The following is a 23,993-nucleotide window of genomic DNA, read 5'->3' on the forward strand; positions in this document are numbered from 1 at the left end:
GTTCTCCCTGGGGAGTTTAGAGTCAGGTGAACCCAACCCCTCAATCTCATCTTACATGACTCCAGGGATGTACCCCAAATCTTTCCCTGAGGAGGCATGATAGGATATTAGGATTCTAGAAGCATTTGACCCAGTGGGGCTACTTCTGAGTCACAGTTTATGCTTCTGTCAAAGTGAAAGTAATAATAGTAACTTTATCAAAGAATTACTGTGAGCACTGAGTTTACCATAGCATCTCTACTTTGTTCATTCAATGTACTCCTCTTTAATGGTTACTCATTAGGCTTCTACGGTGAACCATATTCTATGTCAGGAGAGAAAGATCAAATGAATACAGCAATGAACTAGAGAAAGATCCTCACAGAACTAGAAGTCTTGTGGGGCACATAGGAAACATTCAGAAATTGAAGCCATTTTAATAAGATATTTCTATTATTATGAACAATCAGCTCAAATCCCCTGCTCACATAACGGGCAACAAGGTGGGCAGAAGGGAAGATGTTTTCTGTCCCTGGCCTGGGTTATAGATAGCACATTCAAACATCTTCAGGAGCAAAGCAGATAATACAAATTAATGTAGTGGGTTGGATGTCAGACAACTTGGAAGAGGGAGACTGTGGCAAAGTAGAGTTTACATGCATTCTCTAAAGTGGGCAGCTGCTACTCAGCAATCCTGTTCACTGCTGTCATATGGGAATATGCCCATGCTTGCCAGAACCTACTCTTTTTCAACAGAAGCTAAGAATCCAGGTTTTTGAGTAAAAGTATTCCAGATTTCAAATGATGACAACTTTCTCAAATATTAAAAAAAAAAAAAACACTATGTAGCCACCTGTTTGCTACCTCTAGTTAAGGCCAATTATTCCAGGAAGGAAGAGTATTGTGTAGATTTTCAAAGAGGATGGCAAGGACAAAAGAAAGTGGTAAGGAGGTAAGGACACATAACTTCTATGCACCAGGCATGTTACATACATCATATATAATTTAATTTGTTGCTCACAACAATACTGAGCAATGCTGATGTTTACTTCTGATTTTTTTCCCTTAATATATTTACATATAGGGAATGTACTTTGGGGAACCTGGTATAGATAGATAAGACTCTGACAGCATGAGGAAGACTGCATATAGGGGCAGGACAAGAGGTAGTAAAGACTGGTGAGGAAGTTATATTGGAAGTATCTAGAGTGGCCTCAGGAAGAAAGATTCAAAGTATAATGGACAAGTAATTAACTAAGATTTTTTTGAAGTCAATAAATAGCTTCATAGAGGGAATTCCTACTTCCTCCACATTGCTGAGTCTGATGGGGGTACATAGGGACTTACAGCTACATTCTTTTTCTCTTATTTTCTTTTCATCTTTTTTTTTTCTTTTCATCTTTAGGCTACCTGTGATACCTCTACTCAGTCCCATGGCAGCTATCCCTCCAGGTAGGGAACAGAAGCTTAATCTCAGTCCTATAGACTGGGTCACCTAGTCTACTCCTTGATGTCACACAGAATCATTTCTTAGGGCAATGATGTTCTGTAGAAAAACCATTTAGCCACTGTTCTTGATCCCCAGAGCCAGAGGCTTCTTGCCTCTGACTGGTATTACAGTGGCAGTGAGAAATGGAGATAAATGTAGATTAAACAATCAGGAGATCAAAATTCAATTCATGACCCCCACTCTTCTTAATAGTTGGACCTCCAACTATCAACTTCACAATCCTGATCTTTAATTCCTTCACCTATAAATGGAGATAATCATTCCCTCCTACTTGAAAGGATGAATTTGTGGATGAAATGAGACACTATATTCAAAGATGTTTCAACTCATTTCCCATAGAGCAGCCAGGGTAAATAAAGTGTGCATTTCTTAGTATGCCTTAAACAACTCACCATAATCTCACCCCTTCTATAGTCTCTTCTAATTCTACCACTTGAGATTTAAACTCCAGACTTGCTACCCTTTTATTCCTTAAGGCAACTCCACATGCTTTCCCTCTATCTAGAATATTCTCCTTACTCATCCTTCCTTCAACCTTCACTTACTCTCACTATTTCCTGCTCACGCTTCAGATCCTTTATTATTAGGTACCTACTAGATGCCTGACGTTTTACTAGGCACTGGGGATGGAGTGATGAAAAAGAGGAACATAATCCTACTTTGGAAGAGCTGATATTCTAGTGAGAAAGGCAAATGCTAAGCCCATCCCCTCCAAAATCAAAATGCATTCATTATAATTATAATAAGTGCTATCAAGGGAGTATTAAATGCTAAAAGTTCACATAATCAATGAAAGGGTCAAATAGAATCTAAAGATTTAGATAAGTGACATTTAAGCTGAGACCTGATTGTATAGACCCCAGTGGGAAAGAAAATTGGTGATATCAAGAATAGATGAGAGACTGGAGAAGCAGGCAAGAACAATTATTCATAACCTTGTAGGCCATGTCAATTTTTTTTTCATTCAGTTAGAAGAGTTATGGAAAGCTCTTAAAAGGTTTAAGTCAGGAGAGTAATATTATAAATCAGATATCTATTCATCAAGTATTAATTGAGTATCCATGGTGAGCCAGGCACTGTGTTAGGTATTGACTATGATCAACAGTTGTAGTTTGAAGGGTAGCTCTGGCTTTAGAACTGAGAACTGAGAGGGATAAAAAGAAGCTAATATGAAAACTAATTAGAAGGTAGATGGATGAAGGGATAGATGATGGTGGCTTAGAATAGGTAATATGAAAGAAAGGGGTATAATAAGAGATAATGTTATATGTCAATTATACCTTAATAAAGCTGGAAGGAAAAGAGATTATGTCGATCAAAGCAAAATAACTTGATTATGAATTGAATACAAGGATGAACAAGAGAAAAGAGTTTGTGTGGTTTGTAGTGGTACCAGTCACAGAGAGTTTATAGTGGTACCAGTCACAGAGAGTAAATGAGCACTTGGACAAGAGCACATCTGTGGAGAGATGGTAACAAGCTCAGGTTTGGACGTGTTGAGTTTGGGTTGTTTGTGAGATGTCAAACTGCAAATGCCTTCAGTCAGCTGGATATGGGTAGAGAGCTCAGAAGCAAGAGGTTAAAATACAAATATAAGAGCAGTGGGTGTACTGATTTTAACTATGGGAGTGGATGTGGTAGCCCAGAGACAGTTTAAATTAAGAAGAGAGAGAAAACCAAGATCCAAGGACTAAAATTTAAAGAGCAAACTGGAGGACCCAGCAAGTAAGGCTGAGTTGGAGTCAGAGAGGCTAGCAGAAAATCAGGAGAGTGTGATCAAAGAAAGCAAGAAAAGCAATGGTTTCGGGATAAGATGGCCAATCTCACAGAATGACTAAAGATATCAAGTAAGTTCACAACCAAATAAATAAATAAATAAATAAATAAATAAATAAAGTCCTCGGATTCAATAACATGGAAGACAGAGCCATTTGCAGGGAAAAACATGTCAGTAACTTGGTGATAGGAGACACAGCGAAGTGAACTGAGGCAAGCAGGAAGTGGAAAGTGAAGAAACGGGGTCAACTACTTTAGAAAAGTGTGTTCATTATTTAAAAAAGAGAGAGACCTATCAATGGGGTGGAAGATGGAGTGTTTTGTTTCCTTAAGAAGAAAACCCTATGAGCATATTTAAATTATGGTTAAAAATAACCTACAAAGGAATAGAGATGGAAACATAAAACATAGGGAGATAAATAATATGTAAAGTTTCTTAAGAATTTAAAAGGGTATGAGATGCAATGTGAATAAAAGGACTAATTCTAGAGAGGATAAAGAACGCCTCCTACACTGTATCATGAGGGAAGTGGACAAGTATGCAGAGAGGAGCATACAGATTTGAAATTTGAGAGGGAAGTTGAACTCCCTATACTATTTTCTCTATGAATGAAGGAACAGAGTCATGGGTTAATATGGGGGATGTGGTGAAGATAGGGTGTTCATGAGTTGAAAGATGATGAAGAAGGAACTAAACTGACAGGAGAAGTCTAGTAGGATTGCCTGGTAGCATGAAGAGTCCAGTTGATATTGGTGACAGATGATACACCGGTGCCAAATATTCTCAACTGTGTGTTTTTCTCTGCTTGACTGTATGTATAAGCAGCAGGGAAGAAGTGAGATCTGAAGAGCAGTCTTTTTGGCCAGATAGTCTTGAATAAGAGGGGTTGATCAATATGATTAATTACGGACCAGAATCTCAAACAATTGCCTCACTTCCTCTAGGTAGCCTTTACTGATACCACTGGACTGAGTTTGAAGCCCCTATCTTGTGCTCTTATAGCATCTGAATTATCTCACCACCTCTCATACTACAGAACAATTTCTTTCTATATTCTAACTCTCTCCTAATTGAGGACAGGAATCATGCCTGTCTTATTACTCTTCCATGCCCAGCATGTTCTGCAGTGCCTGGATCATAGTAAGAGCTCCATATAAACTAATGGGATGAATGAATGTTCTTTATGAACTGTAAAAAAAACCAAAACTCTGATACAGAAAGCAGACTGGGTGGCATACAGGAATGGAGAGAATTAAGATCCTCCAAGTACATTTTCCCTTTGGAGGCACTTGACTTTAGAAACCTCTCATCCGAAGAGCAGCTGGGGTGACAGAAACATTTTCTGAGGACCTAATATCAGTTCCAGATGTTTGCAGTCATGTCGGTTTGTACCTCACCCTGTAAAACATATTTCCTTCATCCACTCCCCCCCTCCACTCTAGCTGAGGGAGTGAGGCCCAGTCTCCAATGACATCACCTCCCTCAAGCTGGTCCAGGGCAGGCCAAGGCAGGCGGGTGAGGGCCCCTCTAGCTTCTCAGACAAAGATTATGGCTGAGACATGGCTCAAGCTGCTTGAGGAGCTATGATTCATTTCCACAGTATTTTATCAATACTTTTATCACAGCTGCTGCTGCCTCCATCCTCTCAGCTCCTGGGGAAACTGGGGCCATGTTGTCCCTTGCCCTCAGTTACTCCCCAACACAAAACCATCTCCATAACTTCTTGCCTTCATCTGAGAAGGCCTTTAGTCTGAGGTCTAAGATGGCATGAGGTGTGTGCAGGTAGGGGGTGTCTTTCATTTGGATTAGATTCAATGGAAACAGGGAGGAAGAGGATACAGAATAGGGTTGGGGTGGACAGAGGTGTCTTCTTGCCATTCTGGACATCATTCTTGACCCAGATCTAGATAAATCTAGATATGAGCAGCTCCTATGTAAGCCAGTTCAGAGAGACAAACATAGAAAAGATGGAGTGAGACATAGACAGAAGATGACATGAAATTTAAAAAAGAGAGAGAGACAAAGGAAGAGACAGATATCAAGAGGAGACCCACATTGAGCAAAGAAAAGGAGAGTCAGGATAGGGCAGAGAAAGGAGGAAACAAATACAAAAGCTGAGAGCTAGCAGAAGGGGAACCTGGTACTGATCAGCTTGGGGAGCAGCCCAGCAGGCTCCCACATGCCAAAACAGAAAGGGGCACTGGCAGCTCCAGATGTTGCTGCCTTCCATGAGGAGGTTGAGGGGATGGTGGAGAGGGCCTACTGCCTCTGTGGGGGCCAAGAGAGACAACTGGCCTTCCAGCCTTGAACCAAACAAAACAAGTTGAAGCTGGAAAGCCCATGCTACAAGAGAGAAGTCTCTGATTTTTAAAAGATTTTTAAAAATTGCAGCAAATTGTCAAAGAAAATGCAGGGGAGTGTCATGAGAGATTATGACTGTGAGGAAGATCCTTCCACTGCCTCACTTCACTCTTCTGTTCCTTACTATGAGGGAGGTGGACTCAATGGTTGAGCTCCTTCTACTCTGAACTTTTGGGATTTACAGAAGCTGATATATATATATATATATATATATATATATATATATATATATATATATAAAAGCTGCCAAGAAGTGAGGAGTCTGAGGGGCTACATTCCTTAGAAGGTCAGAGCCCTCCAGCTGCTGCCAAATGGCTAGTTACTTCATTATGCCCAGGCATACAGATGCCCCATACACCCAAATTTCCTTCTGCCTCTTGGTTAGTTTTTTTCTCAACAAGAGCGTAGTGTACTAGAGATAATATGGACTGGGGAAAAGATGGCTGGATTTGGTGGGGAAAGCAGGTAAAGAAACCAGAATCCCCATTCTATCTCCAACTCTGCTACTAACTCATTGTATATGTGACCTCCAGACAAGTCCCCACCCGTTCCCAGCCAGTTTCTCCATAAGTCAATCAGGGGATTTGGCTTTATTAAATCTGCTTGTGCCTCAGCCCCCACTTCATATTCCCACCCCCTGCCTCTACCCCTGCCCAAAAGGCTGAAACTCATGCCAATTGCTCTGATGAGGCCACGTGGGAGAACCAGACGTCTGTTTTTAATATCGATGACAGATTAGCATGTGGGGAATTTAGTCACCCCCCAAAACAAGCCCCACTTCTGCTCAAAACAACTGGAACAGGAGGCTACTTATGTTTGGCTTTCCCAATAGAGTCCCAGAACCGACAAAGCAATGGCTTCTCTGAAAGAAACAAAGAGAGCGCCAAACCCAGGGGTGGGGGGTAGGGGAAGGAGACAGAGAGGGAGAGTGAGCATTTCAACAGCTAGTTCAAAAGGATGTCTAACAGATGGCTGCAATAAAGTGTGTGTGTTTGTGTGTGTGAGAGAGAGAAAGTGAGAAAGAGAAAAAGTATGTATGCAGGTGTCTCTGTGCACACACACTTGTGAGCTTGCAAATAAATAAACAATTCCAGCACTGGACTTGGCTGTTGGCAAAAATCCAGAGATCAAAGGAGAAAACCCACATTTCCCCATTCTGGCCTCACCTGGCCAAATGTGTGAGTAATCCTCACTCTCTATCCAAAACAAGCCTTAAACCTTACTTTGTTGTTTTCTTCCTAGCATTTAATTTTCCTTTCATTTTTTTTAATTCATGGAAATGAGAAGCAACTAAAATCTATTAGTACCCACTCTTTCCCAAGAACTGTGCTGCATTCGACCTTCAAGATAGCTTATTAAGTGTTATTTTTCCCATTCAAAAGATAAGGAAACTGAGATATAGAGAAGATTATGACTGGTCTTCGATTTATCAGTGCAGAGTGGTAGAAACGGAAAGAAGTCAGGTTTTATAAAGTCCATTACTCCCTCATTAGGCTTTTATCCTCTAAGGTAAAACTCAATCAAATGAACTGATTTATTTATTTACTTAGATTTCAAATACTTATTTTAGTGAAAGAGAGCATGAGCAAGAAGAGGGGCATAGAGAAAGAGAATCTCAAGCAGGCTCCTTCTAAATATAGAGCCTGATACAGGGATTGATCCCATGACTCTGAGATCACTACCTGAGTCAAAATCAAGAGTCCAAAGCCTAAAAAATTGAGCCACCCAGGTATCCTTGGGCTGAAATATTTAAATTTGGGCCAAGTGAACTTTCTAGATGGTTGAGACATGGTGAAGATGGCAGAGAGGCCAAAAAAAAAAAAAAAAAAAAAGTTCTGGCTTCAGATAGCAACCCCCAATCATCCATAGCATCAGTTAGATCATGATACATTTTAGAAGGCTTATTATGTATTCCAGCTAATTTCTAGGGCTATATAAGCCCCTGTAAGATCATACAGCACTCAAGGAGCTAATGTCAGAGTTGAAAAATTAAGATAATTATATCTATATATATACACAAATGTAGATATCAAGTTTTACCCATAGATATCAATTCACTGAACATTGAAAATCTATATATGTCACGCACTGTAGGAGGCCTGCAAATCATAAAGACACAAGAGTCACTGCCTTCTTTCTTTATAGATAACTGCCCACTAAAAAATTCAAGAATTGACCATGGGAAGAATGCAAGTCAAGTCACACAAGAAGAGACTAGAAGAACCTGTAAAGATGGAGGTAACTATGTCATCACCTTCAAACTTCTGATGGAAGTGGAAGAAGAAGGAGTGATATCTGTATGGGGTGATGCCAGTCCATTACCTAAAAGTAAGTAAGTTTCATCTCTATCAAAAAAAAAAAAAGAAAAAAGAAAAAAAGAAAAAGAAAAAGAAAGAAAGAAAAGAAACTCTTGGATCGGAGTGCTGGTTCCTGGACATTCAAGAGTAAAAATCTTGAATTTCCATTTCTGAAGTAGATGGAGAAATGGGGACTAGATTAATTTCTTACTGCCTGAAACAAATTAAAAAAAGAAAAGAGCATTAAGGGACACCTGGGTGGCTCAGTGGTTGAGCATCTGCCTTGTGCTTGGGGTGCGATCCTGGAATCCTGGGATCAAGCCCCACATTGGGCTCCCTGCAGGGAGCCTGCTTCTCCCTCTGCCTATGTCTCTGCCTCTCTCTGTGTGTCTCTCATGGATAAATAAATAAATCTTTAAAAAATTAAAAAGAGCCTTAAATAATGTTCAAACTGGAACTCAGGCAACAAAGAACAGAGATCCTGAAAGATGGAAAATAAATTATGTGAGCACTAAAATTTCCCCAGATCACTGCCACTAGAGAGTTTCCAGGGCACTGTGCAGAGACAGGTGGCTGCAAGGTTCCCTACACTGAGAAGTCAGAGTTCTCAGTCAGGAGAGACCACAATGACTATAGGAATAGGAATGAAGAGGAGAAAGCTACACAGAAAGAAATTGAAGAGATTTGAGGTAGGTCTTGTTTCACTATTCAGCACAGTATAGACTGATGAATGTATGTGAGGAAACTACTACCTCAAGAGGATTAGATGGAACAGTGCTAAGTGCACATATAGGGGCCAAAAATAGTGCCTGTTCCTACCAGGCATACTGGAAAATCTCATAATTCATGGGCTATTGTGTGGAGCACACAGAAGGGTCTTGCCTCAGTAGTAGGAAATAATTAGGCCTAGACTAAACACTGCTCTGGCTCCACCTAACAAATCTTAAAAGTGAGATCCAAAAGAATAAAACTATTTCCAAGTAAGTTAACTGTGCCTTAGAACAGGGTTCAAAAATATTTATAGGAATACAAAAATATCCAGCACCCAACAAAGAAAAAAAAATCAAAATGTCTGGCATTCAGTCAAAAATTACCTGGCATGCAAAAAAGCAGGAAAATGCAACCCATAATGAGGAGAGAAACCAATCCATTTAAACTGACCCAGACATTAGAATTAGCATATAAAGACATTAAAACAATTTTAACTCTATTCCATATGTCAAAAATGTTAAGGTATGTGATATATTAACAAGACCCAAATTGAACTTCTAAAGGTGAAAATTATAATGTCTGAGATGAAATATTCACCAGATGGGGTGAACGACAGGTTAGACTTTACAGAAAGCATTGAAGACATAGCTCTAGAAACAATGAAACAAAGAAAGAAGAAAGAATTTTTAAAAATAAAAAGAATCACTTCACATGGCCAAAAATACATGTAATTGGAGTTACTGACGGGGAAGAAAGATGGTTGGAACGATTTCCAAATATGATAGAACTATAAACCCACACATCCAAGAAGCTCAATGAACCTCAAGCACAAGAAAATAATACAATTACTCAAAACTTGTATTAAAGAAAAGATCTTAGAGTCAAAGGACAAAACTAGTACATATGTACAGGGGAACAAAGACAGGAATAAAAGCAGATTTCTCAATGCAAATAATGCAAGCAAGACAGAGGAACAATACTTTTAAATTACTAAAAGAAAAATCTGTCAATCTAGAATTCTGTATCCAGCAATAACTTCTAAAAGCAAAAGCAGAAAGAACTGATCACTAACAGATCTAAAATAAAATAGAAAAAGACACCCATCAGGCAGGACAATAAAATCAGGTGAAATTATATATGTGAAGGAATGATGAGCAGCAAAATTGGTAACTATAGGTAAATATATAAAATTATTTTTTGTAAAGAATAAAATTATTTTTATTAAATATCTTTAAAATATAATTTACTATTTAAGGAAAATAACAATAATGAATTATGAAACAACATATACATATATATGCAAAATATATGACATACTATAAAGGCTAAGTGGGGAGAAATAAAGGTATACTATTATAAGATTCCCATACTAAATATATAGAGTGGTATAATAGCTTTAACAGTATACTATGTTATGTTGAATATGCATACATAAACACTATAGTAACCACTAAATTAAAATTTAAAAGATTTATAGTTAATAAATCAACAAAGGAAATAAAATGGAATCATAAAAGCACCCAATCCAAAAAAAAAGAAAAAGAATAAAAGGGAAACAAAGAAAGCTGGAAACAATAGAAAACAAGTAAAAAGATGATGAACTTAAAGCTGCCCACAAAAAATATCACATAAAATATGAATAGTTTAAATACCTCAGTTTAAAGGTAACAAATCAGACTGGATTTTAAAAAATAATAAAAAAATGACCTACATATATGTTGCCTACAAGAAATACATTTTACATATACAGGCACAAATAATATAAAAGTAAAAGAATGGAAAATGTAAGAGCAATCTAACACTAATCCTAAGAAAGCTGAAGTAGTTGTATCAATAACAGTAGATTTCATAGCAAAAAGTATAACAAGGATACAGACAAACGTTTCACAGTGATAAAGAGACCAATTCATCAGGGGATCTAGTGATTCTAAATCTTTGTGTTCTTAATAACAGAGCTTCAAAAAACTGGATAGAACTGGAGTAAAAACTAATAGAACTATAGGAAGAAATAGATAAATCTACAATTATTGTCAGAGGTTTCAATACGAAGGTCTCAAATATTGATACAACAAGACAGAAAATCAGAAAGCATTTAGAAGAGTTGAATGACATAATTAACTGATTTGATCTAGTTGACATTTAAAATAATATCCCATCCACAAAAAGCAGAATATATACTCTCTTAAAATGGACAGACCTGGAGCACCTGTGGCTCAGTTGGTTAAGTCTCTGCCTTTGGCTCAGGTCATGATCTCAGGGTCTTGGGATGGTGCCCCTTATCCAGCTTCCCCTCTCCCTCTGTCCCTCCCCTCTGCTTGTGTGTGTGTGCTCTTTCTTTTACTTTCTCTGCCTCTTAAATAATTTTTAAAAATAGATAAGACCAGATTCAGGACCATAAAACCAGTCTCAATAGATTTAAAGTTATGTTCTTTGATATAGTGAAATCAAACTAAAATTAAATAACAAAAAAGATGTCTGTAAAATCCCCAAATGTTTAGGAAATAAGTAACAAATATATAATAGTAAAGAATCCATAAATAAAAGAAGAAAACAAATGGGAAATTGGAACATACTTTGAATTGAATGAAAATGAAAATATAACTTATCAAACAGTGGTTAGCCACTAAAGCAGTAGTTAGAGGGAATATTTATATTACAAGGAAAATCTCAAATCAATAACCTCAGCTACTACCTTAAAAATGTGGAAAAAAAGAGGAATGAACTAAATCCAAATTCGGCCAAAGAAAGAACAAAGACCCCAACAGAACTCAGTAAAACAGAAAACAATAGTAAAAACCAATGAAATCAAAGTTGATTGGTTTGACAAGGTAAATAAATTGCATAACCTGTAGCTAGATCGATCAGAGGAAAAAGAAAAGGCAAATTACCAAAATACAAGAATGAGACAGTGATATTACTATAATTTCCACAGATATTAAAAGAATAATTATAGAATGTTATGAACAACTTCTTGCCAGTAAATTTTATAACTTACACAAAATGGACAAATTCCTTGAAACACTCTGTATCCAACCAGACAAATTGGTAGTTAAAACCTTTATACAGGGGAAGCTTGAAGCCCAGATAATTTCACTGGTGAATTCTACTAAATACTTAAGGGAGAAATATTATTAATTCTACCCAAACTCTTTTAGAAAATGGATAAAGGGGGGAAATATTTTGCAATTTATTTTGTGAGGGCAGAATTAACCCTGATAACAAAAATAGACAAAAGTATTACAAGAAAACAAGAGATCAGAATCTCTCACAAACATAGATGCAAAAATTCTAAACAAAGTTTTAACATATCAAACCCAACTCTCTCTCTCTCTCTCTCTCTATATATATATATATATATATATATATAAATAGAGAGAGAATTCCCAGAGAGAATGCATCATGACCATGTGGGATTTATTTACTCTGGAAATGTAAGGTTGTTTCATCATTTGAAAATCCATCAATGTAATTTATCATATTTTTAATGTAATTTATCATATTAACAAACTAAGAAACATAAATTATATGATCATGGTCATAGACTCAGAACATTAAAATTCCATTTCTAATGAAAACAAAACAAAAATCTCTCAGCAAATGAGCGTTTAGTCTTTCATCATTAAGTATGATGTTACATAAAGAACCGACACTGTGCTAGGAGTAAGACCTGATTGCAAAGCCTGGCTCTACCAGGTACTGGTTGTAGAACTTTGGGAAAGTCACATCTCTTCAGGACTCACTTGGACTGTAAAACCAAGGCTGGTAATCGTTTGTAGAATGAAGTTAAAAAAAATAATGTCAGTTGTTCCTTTGCCCCCCTCACCCCCCAAAATCAATTTCAACAACTACACATGCAGAAAAATACCTCCACGGAACTAAGGTTTCTAGATAAGGGATTATAGCACCTGGGTGAAGCAAAAATTGGGAAAGCTATATTAAGCAGGTTAGGAAAGACAGATCCACTGTTGCAACCCTCCCCCAAGACTGGACGTCCAATACAGAGAGAGAAACCATCCCATGGAAGAAGGAGAGAGAAGTGTGTGTGCCTGACATCACTACAAACCCTGTAACTACCCTGCTCCAGGCACCAGGCCAACTTCCTTGAATGTAGGTGGCTCCTAGCAGGCTCTTAGAACCCCAGGACCCTGGCTTGAGCCTCCAACTATCAAGGCCCCAGAAAATTCCATGATGCCGGGCTCCCATGAACTCAGACTCCCAAACCATCCTGGTGCCTGCCAGTTCCAACAGGCCCAGGGGCAGTCCCTGTGGCCCAGGCTCCAGTTGGTCCCAGCGTTAGGCTACCTACCACAGACCCAGACTCCCAACCTGCCTTGGAGCAAAACCAGCCCCCACAGGGCCCACCTCCAGGATGGCACAGCTTCTCAGGTACGTCAGACATTCAGAACTCAAGGAGAACACTCAAGAGCTATAACCATCCTACCACTCTTAAAAAGTTCCTTTCCTCATCTTCTTTATGCCTGAATCATTTCCAAATCCCTCTTCCTCAAAACTATCTCACTGGAGATGTGTCTCACCAGAAAAGGCAATTCCTTGAATTTTTAAATTTCAGTCCCAGAGAGAATATATTTCAGACTCAGGATTCAAGCATGTGACCTATAGGCCTTTCCAAGCAGAAAAGGGTAAGTCCTCTTCTGAATTAACTAACCCCTTGAGAGAGGACTTGAACTCAGAGAATCAGAAATCCCTTTGACTACAATTTACTATCTTACCCTACTGAAAATCCTATGGAAAAAAACACACCAAACAAACAAAAAACATGGGCATAGGCACCAGTGACAACTGCTAATGAAACCTTAAATGCCTTCCCACATCAGATGACAAGAAGTCTCCAAAGGCATTTGGAAAATCCATTCCTCATCTCCGTCACACTATCGCAACAAAATGCAAAGTCACAGGCTTCCTACTTACCTGTGTAGAGGTCCGTATCCGTATATTCATCCACTTTCTTATGCTGCAGAATATAGTCCGAGACCTTGGTCCCAATAGCTGGCTGAACATCCACCCACTCCAAGGAGACCACTGTGCTGGAGGGCTCTACTGTTGGGGACAGACGAAGCCTAGAGAGGGCGACAGGGAAGGTTGGTTGTTTGCCAGCCAGTACGGTCTGGGTCCCCAAAGAGTCTGCAGTGTCTCAGGATTAAAAGCACAGGGTCCAGCCTGCGCTCAAATCCGGTTTCAACCCACCAACAAGCTTTTTTATGGACTCTGGCAACTTGGTATACCTCTCTCAGCCTGCATTTCCTTGTCCATAAAATAGGGATAACGAATGGCTACCTTTCAGCATCAATGTGGGATCCAGTAAATTAATCCAAGCGTACAATACATGCTCACAGAAAATTGATCAGCTTTCCATCTGTCTAAACCGTATTCTCAGTGATGCTTCATCATCAGTTGACAACGCCTTCGAACACAGTAGCCTCAGCCTTCCTGCCATTCTCTCCCGTCCCCCAACAGATCAGCTAACTTGTTAATATGCTTGAATCGATACTCCCTCGGAGAGGGCAGGAGTCCCAGCAAATCCTTTTATAAGGTAAGGCATAGCAGAATGATTGAAGGTTAGAACTGGAGAGGTCCTTAGAGGCTGAGAAGTATAATCACCTCATTTCACAGATGGGGGAGTAAGGTCCAGACTCCTTACTCCTTACTCCTTACTTATTTGCAAGAAAAGTATTTGCAAGTTGGGGACAGAACCGTGATGGTAGTAACTTTGCTTGTCCCCAGCTCAGTTCCTTCTCTCTTTCCACTACACTAAACCACGCCTCTTCAAGAACCATCTTACAGCATAATCTACCCAACACACACACAGACATGTTAGGAAACTTTGGTTCCCCCATACTGGCTCCTGTCCCACTTTCCTATGCTCCTCACAGCACGGTCTTAATCCCACTCCCTCAGTCAAGATGACCTTCTCTTAATTCGTTGAAGGGTCAATTTCCCACATCAGGATTTTCACATGTGCTCTTCCTATTGCCTGAACTATGACTGTTACCATTTATTATCTGGAAAACTACTCTAATTCAGGTCTTTTCAGAGAGGATTCCCTAAGTCCCTCCCCTCCAACACACCAACCCCCATTATTTTCTCTTCCAGCACCTGTTTGTTTTTCTTTCATGTTTTTATTAACTTTTTAAACTGTATCATATTTTCCTGTTTTTTGCTTTGATATATGTCCCCTCACTAAATGGCCAGCTCCCTAAGGGCACAGACTGTCTTGTTCACTGATGAATTCCCCAATGTCTGACACATAGCAGGTGTTCAGAAATTATTTGTTGAATGAACGAAGTGATGTTCCTTTGAAAAGGTTCTACACTCTCTTCATCTCAGTGGCCCCAATGTCCACCACAGGCACTGATAAAGCAATAGTCAGGGCCCTGTAAACCTCTCTGAGCAGTTGAGTGAGGAAGTAATGATAAACCCAGGTTAGCATTTTAAAAAGCCAGTTTCTATGCTGCTAAAACTCCCCACTTTCTCAAAGAAGGAGGCAGGGCCCAGCAACTTCATCTGGTGACATGCTCATGCAAGCCCCGGCCTGGCCTGGCAGGACAGAACTGGTGATTCCATGACAAGGGGTGGCCAAAGGAAGAGGACCATACATACGTACACTGGCTGCGGGAGGGGGCTGCAGTTGGGGAGCCCACTGGCATCAAAGGCGCTGAGGTCACATCTGCACCAGTCATCGATCACGTCCCCTTTCCCTGAGCACCAGTAGGAGCTCATCAGTGCACTCTTGAAAGCCTGGAATAAAGGAGGGCAGAAGAGATGATGATGACCATGGTGGAGAGATTGAGAGTGAAGGTTCCAGTGACCACAACAGCTGACCCAAGCTTCACAGCAATCCACCTCGGCACGGGACACCATCTCTCGCCCAAACACCTCACACTCTACCACCAGGCTCTCCTGTTTTGAGCCGTCGTTCTCTCCCCCTCAGCCAGAATGATCATTGAGGCAGGACAATATTAACAACAACCACTAAGAACCTCCTCTGGGGCCCAGATTAACTAATTTAACCTCATGCAATGGATATAATTATTATTACCATTATCATTTCCCCTTCTACCAATTGGAAAACTGAGGCACACAGAAATAACTTGCCTGCGGTTCACAACCAGTGAGAGAGCGGGCATCTGATAAAAGCAGTGTGGCTCCAGACCCTGCCCCAACTCTTTTTTTTTTTTTTTAACTGAAGTATAATTAACAGTGTTTTAGTAGCATCAAGTGTACAATAGAAGGACTCAACCATTCCGTACACTGCTCAGAGCCTACCACAGCAAGTGTAGTCACCACTTGTTGCTGTGCTGCTTCTTGCACATGGCTGACCATCTCACTTCCCTGCGTAGAGACCTTCAGAGGCTCCCCATGGCTCTCAGGATAAAGTATAAGATCTTTACTCCAGCTCCTGACCACTTCCACGGTATTGTTGTTCACCACTCCTCTGACTTTTCCTTGCATGCTACGGTCCACCCTCATGCAACCACTAACATACCCACCAACAGAAAATTCCTGCTTATGGAAAACATGCTCTAAATTAGGAGACAATAAATTGCTTCTGTAAAGGGCCAGATAGCAAATAATTTTGGCTTTGTGGCCAGGTAGTCTCTGCCACAGTGAGTTAGCTCTACCTTTGCATTCATGAAATCGATGTAGATAATACTTTAAATGAAGGGGCATAATTGTGTTCTGATAAAGCTTTATTTACAAAGACTGGAAGCAGGCTAAGTTTGGTCTAGACAGTTTGCTGACCCTTGCTATAAATTATGATTAACATTCTAGAGAATTGCAATGTGCCTCATTGTTTTTTAATTAAAAAAAAAAAAACCTTTTCTCCCTGCTGGAACATTCCCTGCCCCCTTCCCTGTACTCCAATTCACTCTTTTGGTCTTCAATGAAACATTCCTTTGCTCCGGGAACCCTACGTCTTAAGGGTTCTTAAGTTTCTTAAGCCTTGAATCATGCTCCTCTCTTGGACACCATAACACACTAAACACACTAGACCACACCTACTGTCACATTCCGTTGCCTGCCTTCCGCAACAGATTCTGACCGCACCAAGGGTACAGGCCATGCCTTATTCACACAAGCATTCTCACAGGACCTGGCCCAGATATCCAGTCAATATTTACTGAATAAATAAATGGACACTGAAAAACATCATTAGGCTCAGGCTCAGGTTTGGGTGTGCTTCGTGCTCTAGTCATTCCATTTACACCGATGTTTCAAGGCCCTGGGGATTCAGAATGTTTGACAGCTCTTTTTTAAACTTACGGACTTTAGAGAATACTAGTCTCTTACCCTTTTACCAGGAAACACACCCTATGTCCTTTCTTTTTCTTTTATGTTACTTTCTTTGTTCTTTTTAAAATGAAAGTTTCACGCTGCCTGTAACTATGGACACCTGGTTACCCAGGTGTCGTTTTGCAGCCTGCATTGTCAAAGACTCAGGTGTGGGGTGGCTCAGCAGTTTAGCCCTGCCTTCAGCCCAGAGCGTGATCCTGGAAGTCCCGGGATTGAGTCCCGCGTCAGGCTCCCTGCTTGGAGCCTGCTTCTCCCTCGGCCTGTGTCTCTGCCTCTCTCTCTCTCTCTCTCTCTCTCTCTCTCTGTCATAAATAAATAAATAAAATCTTAAAAAAAAAAAAAAAAGATGGCAACCACCTGACTCCTCTTGTCATGCTGGCTGACCCCGTGGCAGGGCTGGGCTAGTATCTCTTTGAAAGGCTTACCATTAAGCACAATTCCAAGCCTCTGAAACTCAGTAGCTTAGGAGGACCCTCCCTGGCATCCCTCCTGATGTAGGGGCTTCTACCTAAGTCTCTCCCTGCATCCAGTAGGCAGCTTTTTAACCACCCCAGACCCATTTCCCAAGTCCTGGGCCAAATGGACACAATAAAGCTTTTCAGAGGAAAAGGCAGGCAAACAAACAAACAACAACAACAACAACAAAAAGAATGCTATTGTGTGAGCTTCCACCATATTTCCCTCGGTGCATTTGATGAGGAGACTCCAATATTACTGCTGAATGTTCTCACCCATATTCTCTGCTAGGAACTGAACAAATGATCTAACTTCTTCTTTTTTTTATTTTTATTTATGATAGTCACACAGAGAGAGAGAGAGAGAGTCAGAGACACAGGCCGAGGGAGAAGCAGGCTCCATGCACCGGGAGCCCGAAGTGGGATTCGATCCCGGGTCTCCAGGATCGCATCCTGGGACGAAGGCAGGCACCAAACCGCTGCGCCACCCAGGGATCCCCTCTAACTTCTTCTGAATTAAGAGTAGCGACTAAAGACATTTTGAAAAGAATTATAAAAACTAATGTTCATGAAGCACCTATTACACAGTGTAAGTGTTTTAAGGGCATTGAAAAAAATATATTCCTCACAATGGTACTGAGATACAGATAGTATGACCTTCACTCACAGGTGAAAGAACTGGGAATTAGAGCAGTGAAGCGGTTTTCCCAAGATCACACAGCAATTAAATAGTGGGAGTAAAATCCCAACCCAGATCGCTGTGACTCACAAGCACAGCCCTTTTCTATTTAACCAAGTGGGGCAGTGGGGGTAAACCCCAACTAAGGTTGCCAGATTCAGTAAATAAAAATACAGGATGCCTAGTTAAAAATCAAATTTCAAGTGAATAAGAATTTTTTTAAGCCCATCTCTCTCAGCGTTTGCATATAAAGTACATAGGTCAGAGTGTGGCACACAGTAATCGCACTATTCCTGCTACAAGTCAGAACCTGTGTTGGAAATAAATGTCTGTTATTCAGTACGAGGTGGGGGTGGGGAGGGGGTGAGGTCTCATGAGGACAGAAACCAAATGGGATCACGTGAGGTCATGCTGACTGAAGGACCTTCTTTTCCCTCCATCTGCAGGTTCCCTTTTACTAAAATTAATGTGCAGAATGGCTTCAGATTCCGTAACATCTCCAGCCAGCACTAAGGGCTTAATACTACAATGGTGAAATCCAGGGCCACGGGTGAAAGTGACCCAGATGGTAAGAGATGGCTTTGACTCTAGCAATGAGAGGAGAGAGAGAACATCCTGTTTTGTTTGTGTATGTGTTTTTGTTTTTGTGTGAGTGTGTGTTTTGTAATCAATAGTCGCTTGAGCTTGTGCAAAACAAAACAGGAAATCTCTCCGGACTTTGTGAGTTTCACCATCCAAGCTGCTCTTGGGAAGAAATCCTGCCTGGGAATCTCCACATCTACTGGCTCTTCCCCAAACCATGAGGAACAGAATGGGGACTGGTGCAGTGGCCAGGCAAACCCTGGAGAGAGCACAAACACACCCTGATAAAAGGCCTACATCAAAGAGGGAGCCCTGGCTAGGCAGCAGAAGCCAGCATTGTGTCAGGACAGGATCACTCTTTCCTTATGTCTCCAGCCCTTGCAACATCCCATCCCGAATCCAATTCCATCCCAGGGGAGGAGAATCATAGAATGTTCCAGCTTCAAGGGACTCTGTAAATCATCTAATCTAATCCATTTGACAGATCAGATACAGTGGCTGGGAAAGGCAAGTGGGTTGGTCCAAGGTGAGGGAGCAGCTCTGTGATGAAATGATTCTATTCCTCCATTTAATCCTAAAATTACTCTTTGAGATGGACGTCCTATCCTCATTCACAAGTGAGCACGGAAGACTTGAACTGAAGTCCATCTGAATCCTGGCACCCTGGACCTTCCCAGGTCACACAGGAACCATAAATGCCAAGATTTCATCCAAAACATCCTTTTCAGCTGCTCTGTTTTAGATCACGTGCTTATGTGCTGTTTGTGTGCCTGCGAGTCCTTGTGCATGTGTGTGTGTGTGTGTGTGTGTGTGTGTGTGTGCATGTTCTCAGAGGAAGATGAAACCTTACACTGGAGGCATTGTTGACTCCTGGCTTTGGAGTCAGCAAAGGGACTTAAGAAACAAATCCTGTACTTAAACACGGGTAAGGACTGCATTTGCATGACCATTGGTTTTCATAACAAAGAAATGCTTCCAACTTCTGGCTAATTAGCTAGCAAACCAAACAGGGCAGGAGGAGAAAACAGCCACAAAAATGTTAAGCAATCAAAATAAACTAGGATTTATTTCTGACTCGATGGTTACTTCCCCATTTGAACTTGCCTCGTTTAAATTATTGAGTTATCCCTCTCTTTAAGCCTTAATTTCTCCATCTGTAAAATGAGGACACGGAAGATATATTTTTGAAAGTTTAGTTCAGTTCAGTAAACATTCACTGATCTTCCTACTCCATACCATCTGCTGTCTAGATGCTAAAAAATGAGTTGAACAAGACCCAGTAGCTAACTTCAAAGGACTCACAGTTTAATGGTGAAGACATAATCATAATAAATACTATTTATTCAAATGCTATGAAGTAATACACACAGGAGGCCTTTGGGAATACCAAAGAAGGGGGCTCTTCCAGCTATAAAATTCCGACAATGTCTTAGCAATCTTAACTTTAATACTCTGTATTTGACTAAGATACTTGGGACCATCTATATAGAATGTCACTAAACCCGTGAATTAAATTCCATGCTCTGTATTTAGAATGACTTTATTTTTACAGTGCAAATCATACTCAGAGGCTGACTCCAGGTCTGTTATTTTTGATACTGAGATGATTCTGGTCTGTCTGACCAAAAAGCATGCCCTGAAGTCCTCACTCAAAGCTTAATGGATTTTGTTATCTCCACGGTGCTATTAAGATCGGTCCTGTGGCTGTTTGAATCTCCTCTCTAGGCGATTGTCGTAGCCTCTGGACTGGCCTTCAAGCTCCAGTGTCACCTTTTCCAGCACCTCCTCTCCCAGTTTTCTGTAACATCATGGCTGATTCCACCCTCTTGCTTGGACTCCTTCAAAGTCCCACCTCCTTCTGGTTAAAGCCTCTGCTGCTTCTTAACCTGACATTCAAAATCCTTTGTTAATATTTCCCACTCATTTTTTCTCCTTTCCCCTTTATTCCCTTTCACTATTTTTCATATTGCCCAAATGAATGAGACCATATAATAATGTTTGTCCTTCTCCGATTGACTTATTTCACTTAGCAAAAATGAGTGGGAAATATCAGAAAGGGAGACAGAACATGAGAGACTCCTAACTCTGGGAAACGAACTAGGGGTGGTGGAAGGGGAGGTGAGCAGGGGTGGGGGTGACTGGGTGACGGGACCTGAGGGGGGCACTTGACGGGATGAGCACTGGGTATTATTCTATATGTTGGCAAATTGAACACCAATAAAAAATAAATTTATAAAAACAAAACAAAACAAAACAAAATCCTTTGTTGTTCCGCCTGTGGCTCCTCTCCCAGGCTCTCCCCACTGTACCCACTCTATGATCCCCTGCACAAGCCAAGCCTTCTCTCATGCTGTGCCTTTGTTCTAAAATACCCTTTCCCCATTTTGTTCTCCTTGCTGAATTCCAGGAAACTTTATGTCCCCCAGGACCCTGCCACACTTGAGAAATTCTGTCTCGACCTACTCTCAATGTTCTCATTTCACATTTCCTTGCAATTTGCTTATTTATGTGTCCTTCTTGCTTATGATACTGTGAACTCCTCCAGGCCAAGGTAATGTATTTGATTAATCTCTGTGCCCCCAGCTCTTAGTAAAAGAGCAACACATATTAGGGCCCCAAAACTATGTGTTAGATTCCACAGACATGTAATAGGATGCTCTGCCAGTATTAAACTTATAAACTTGACATTGTTTTTCTTTTCTAGCAAAAAAAAGATGATAAATGCAACTGGTCACCATAAAAAGACTAAATCTCCACAAAGCCACTGAAGATACATTTGGGTGGGGTATGGAAGTAGAATCTCGTCTGGAGACATTTAGAATTAGCAATCCAAGGTAAGTAGGTTGATAGTTTTTTGCCAGGGGAGGAATTGGGTATAAAGAATCTCCTACGTCTCTAGAGAAAGATGGGAGGAAGAGAGATGGGAGTGGTTGACATCCTATCTTTGTAGGGAGACTAATTACTGAGCCCATGCCATACATGTGATTGGTCAAGAGGGACTAGGATTGATGAACATAGGAAGGATTGAAGAGGAGATCATGGTAGTGTTTGTGTGGAAGCAGAATTAATAGTATCCAGCTCAACCTCGACCTCTGGGATAGACCCTCTCTGGGCCATTTGCCATCCAGTCATCAGCATACTCCCTAGTAGCAGCTGCAGGTGATGCCAACCACTCATTTCCCTGGTAGTTACAGGAGTTGGAGGCCAGGGAGCGGAGCCCCCATTCTTTGGGAAGAGAACCAAAGATGTTGGCATGTCCTGAGCTTGAGGAGATTAGTTGGTCATCTTGTTACAAATCAATGACTGCAAAATTAAGCAGCCTGTGTGTAAACACATTTGGGAGAGATGTAAATAATGTCAGTTGACTTAAGTCTTCTTATTCACAAACAGAGCAGGAAGGCAGGGATAGTGACTTTAAAACATGACCCTCGATATCTCTGACATTTCCTTTGTCATGTAGTGGGATCTAGGTCCTCTCCCCTTGGGTCCAGGCTCTATAAATGTAACCAAAAGAAGTACTACTGCTTCCATTTCTGGCCCCAGGCCTTAAGAAACTGGCAGCTTCCACATCATGTCTCTGGGGATACTCACTCTTGGAGCCCAACCACCATGCTGTGAGGAAGCCCAGGCCACATGGAGAGGCCATATGGAGGTATTCCAGCCAACAGAACTAACTGAGGCCCCAGCCAACAGCCAGGGTCATGTGTCGGATATGTGAGCATGGAAGCCTTTGAGATAACTCCAGCCATATCCACCAGCTGATTGCAACCACATGAGAGAGCCAAGTAAGAACTATGAAGCTCAAACCCAGATCCATTAGAGAGACTAATAAAATGATCACTGTTGTTTTAAGTCAACAATTTCTGGGGTTCCATGGCAATACGTAACTGGGACAGCAGGTAATTCACCTCTGAACAATCCTGAAAGATTGTTTAGAGGAGGTAGCAACTAGGAAAGAGTCCAGCAAAGGGAATTAGAAACCGTAGACTACATACATATCTCAGGAGCTAGAGGGCTCTAATGTGCATACACACATACACAATGCCACAGATCCCTGGTATGTCCAATCTAGAAGAGCCCTAAAAGTGATAAATGACCTTTGCAATTTTGCAAGCTAAGAGGCCCAAATAGGGGAGGAGACTTGTCCGAGTTCACACCACAAGAATCTGGCAGAGAATAAACCAAGATTTTCATATCAATAACCTTCACTACATGAGGCTGCCTACATTTGGATCTGGCTTCAAGCTACTCATCTATTATGCTGCTAGACAGGAAACAACCATACTGACAATACTTACTGAGAATGTACTGAGTTCTTTAATACACGTTATCTTATTTAATCTTATGGCTACCTTATGAAGCAGATTCTGCTGTTACCATCCCCATTGTACGGATGAAGAAACTGAGGTTCAAAGGGTGAAGTGGCCTAGTCAGAGTCACCAGCTATAAAGTGGTAGAATGACAACTTGAACTCCGGTTACATTTGATCCTGAAGCCCATTCTCTCAGCCACAACCATTATGGGCAAGTAACATTCTCACTGATGAGAGGACATTTATTGAGTGCTTACCACAAGCTAAGCACCCTTACCCTTTCCATGTATTACTCCTCACAATAGCTCTAAGTACATTAGATATATCAGCTCATGCAGTGAAATGCCAAGACACTTGCACCCCGATGTTTGTAGCAGCAATGTCCACAATAGCCAAACTGTGGAAGGAGCCTCGGTGTCTATTGAAAGATGATAGATAAAGAAGATGTGGTCTATATATACAATGGAATATTCCTCAGCCATTAGAAACGACAAATACCCACCATTTGCTTTGACGTGGATGGAACTGGAGGGTATTATGCTGAGTGAAATAAGTCAATCGGAGAAGGACAAACATTATATGGTCTCATTCATTTGGGGAATATAAAAAATAGTGAAAGGGAATAAAAGGGAAAGGAGAAAAAATGAGTGGGAAATATCAGAGAGGGAGACAGAACATGAAAGACTTCTAACTCTGGGAAACGAACGAGGGGTGGAAGAAAGGGAGGTGGGCGGGGGGTGGGGGTGACTGGGTGACGGGCACTGAGGGGGGCACTTGATGGGATGAGCACTTGGTGTTATGTTATATGTTGGCAAATTGAACTCCAATAAAAAAAAAAAAGATATATTAGCTCATTTAATTTTCCCAACAACCTGTGAGGTAAGTAGAATTATTACGTTCTCTTTTACATTTGTGCCCAAGGTCATAGGGCTTGTCATGGGGACACAGTCAGGATTTGAACCCAGGAACTCTAGCTCTAGAGCCTGTGCTCTGAAACATGAAGCCTCCAAATACAAA

The 23,993-nt window shown here is 40.8% G+C and overlaps 1 protein-coding gene across 7 annotated transcripts in view; it reads right to left on the bottom strand.

Annotated features, from left to right (window-relative positions):
* ASTN2 (astrotactin 2) overlaps window positions 1–23,993 on the bottom strand; it is an 851,085-nt gene that overhangs the window by 136,093 nt on the left and 690,999 nt on the right. For all 7 annotated transcript variants that reach the window (XM_072842536.1, XM_072842535.1, XM_072842534.1 and 4 more), the window contains 2 exons: window positions 15,258–15,391; window positions 13,565–13,713 (listed from right to left, as the gene is read on the bottom strand). In XM_072842536.1, the coding sequence (XP_072698637.1) occupies window positions 13,565–13,713; window positions 15,258–15,391 (283 nt within the window). The remainder of the gene's footprint in view (window positions 1–13,564; window positions 13,714–15,257; window positions 15,392–23,993) is intronic.

This window comes from Canis lupus, chromosome 10 (assembly GCF_048164855.1).
Source record: "Canis lupus baileyi chromosome 10, mCanLup2.hap1, whole genome shotgun sequence".
NCBI lineage: Eukaryota > Metazoa > Chordata > Mammalia > Carnivora > Canidae > Canis > Canis lupus.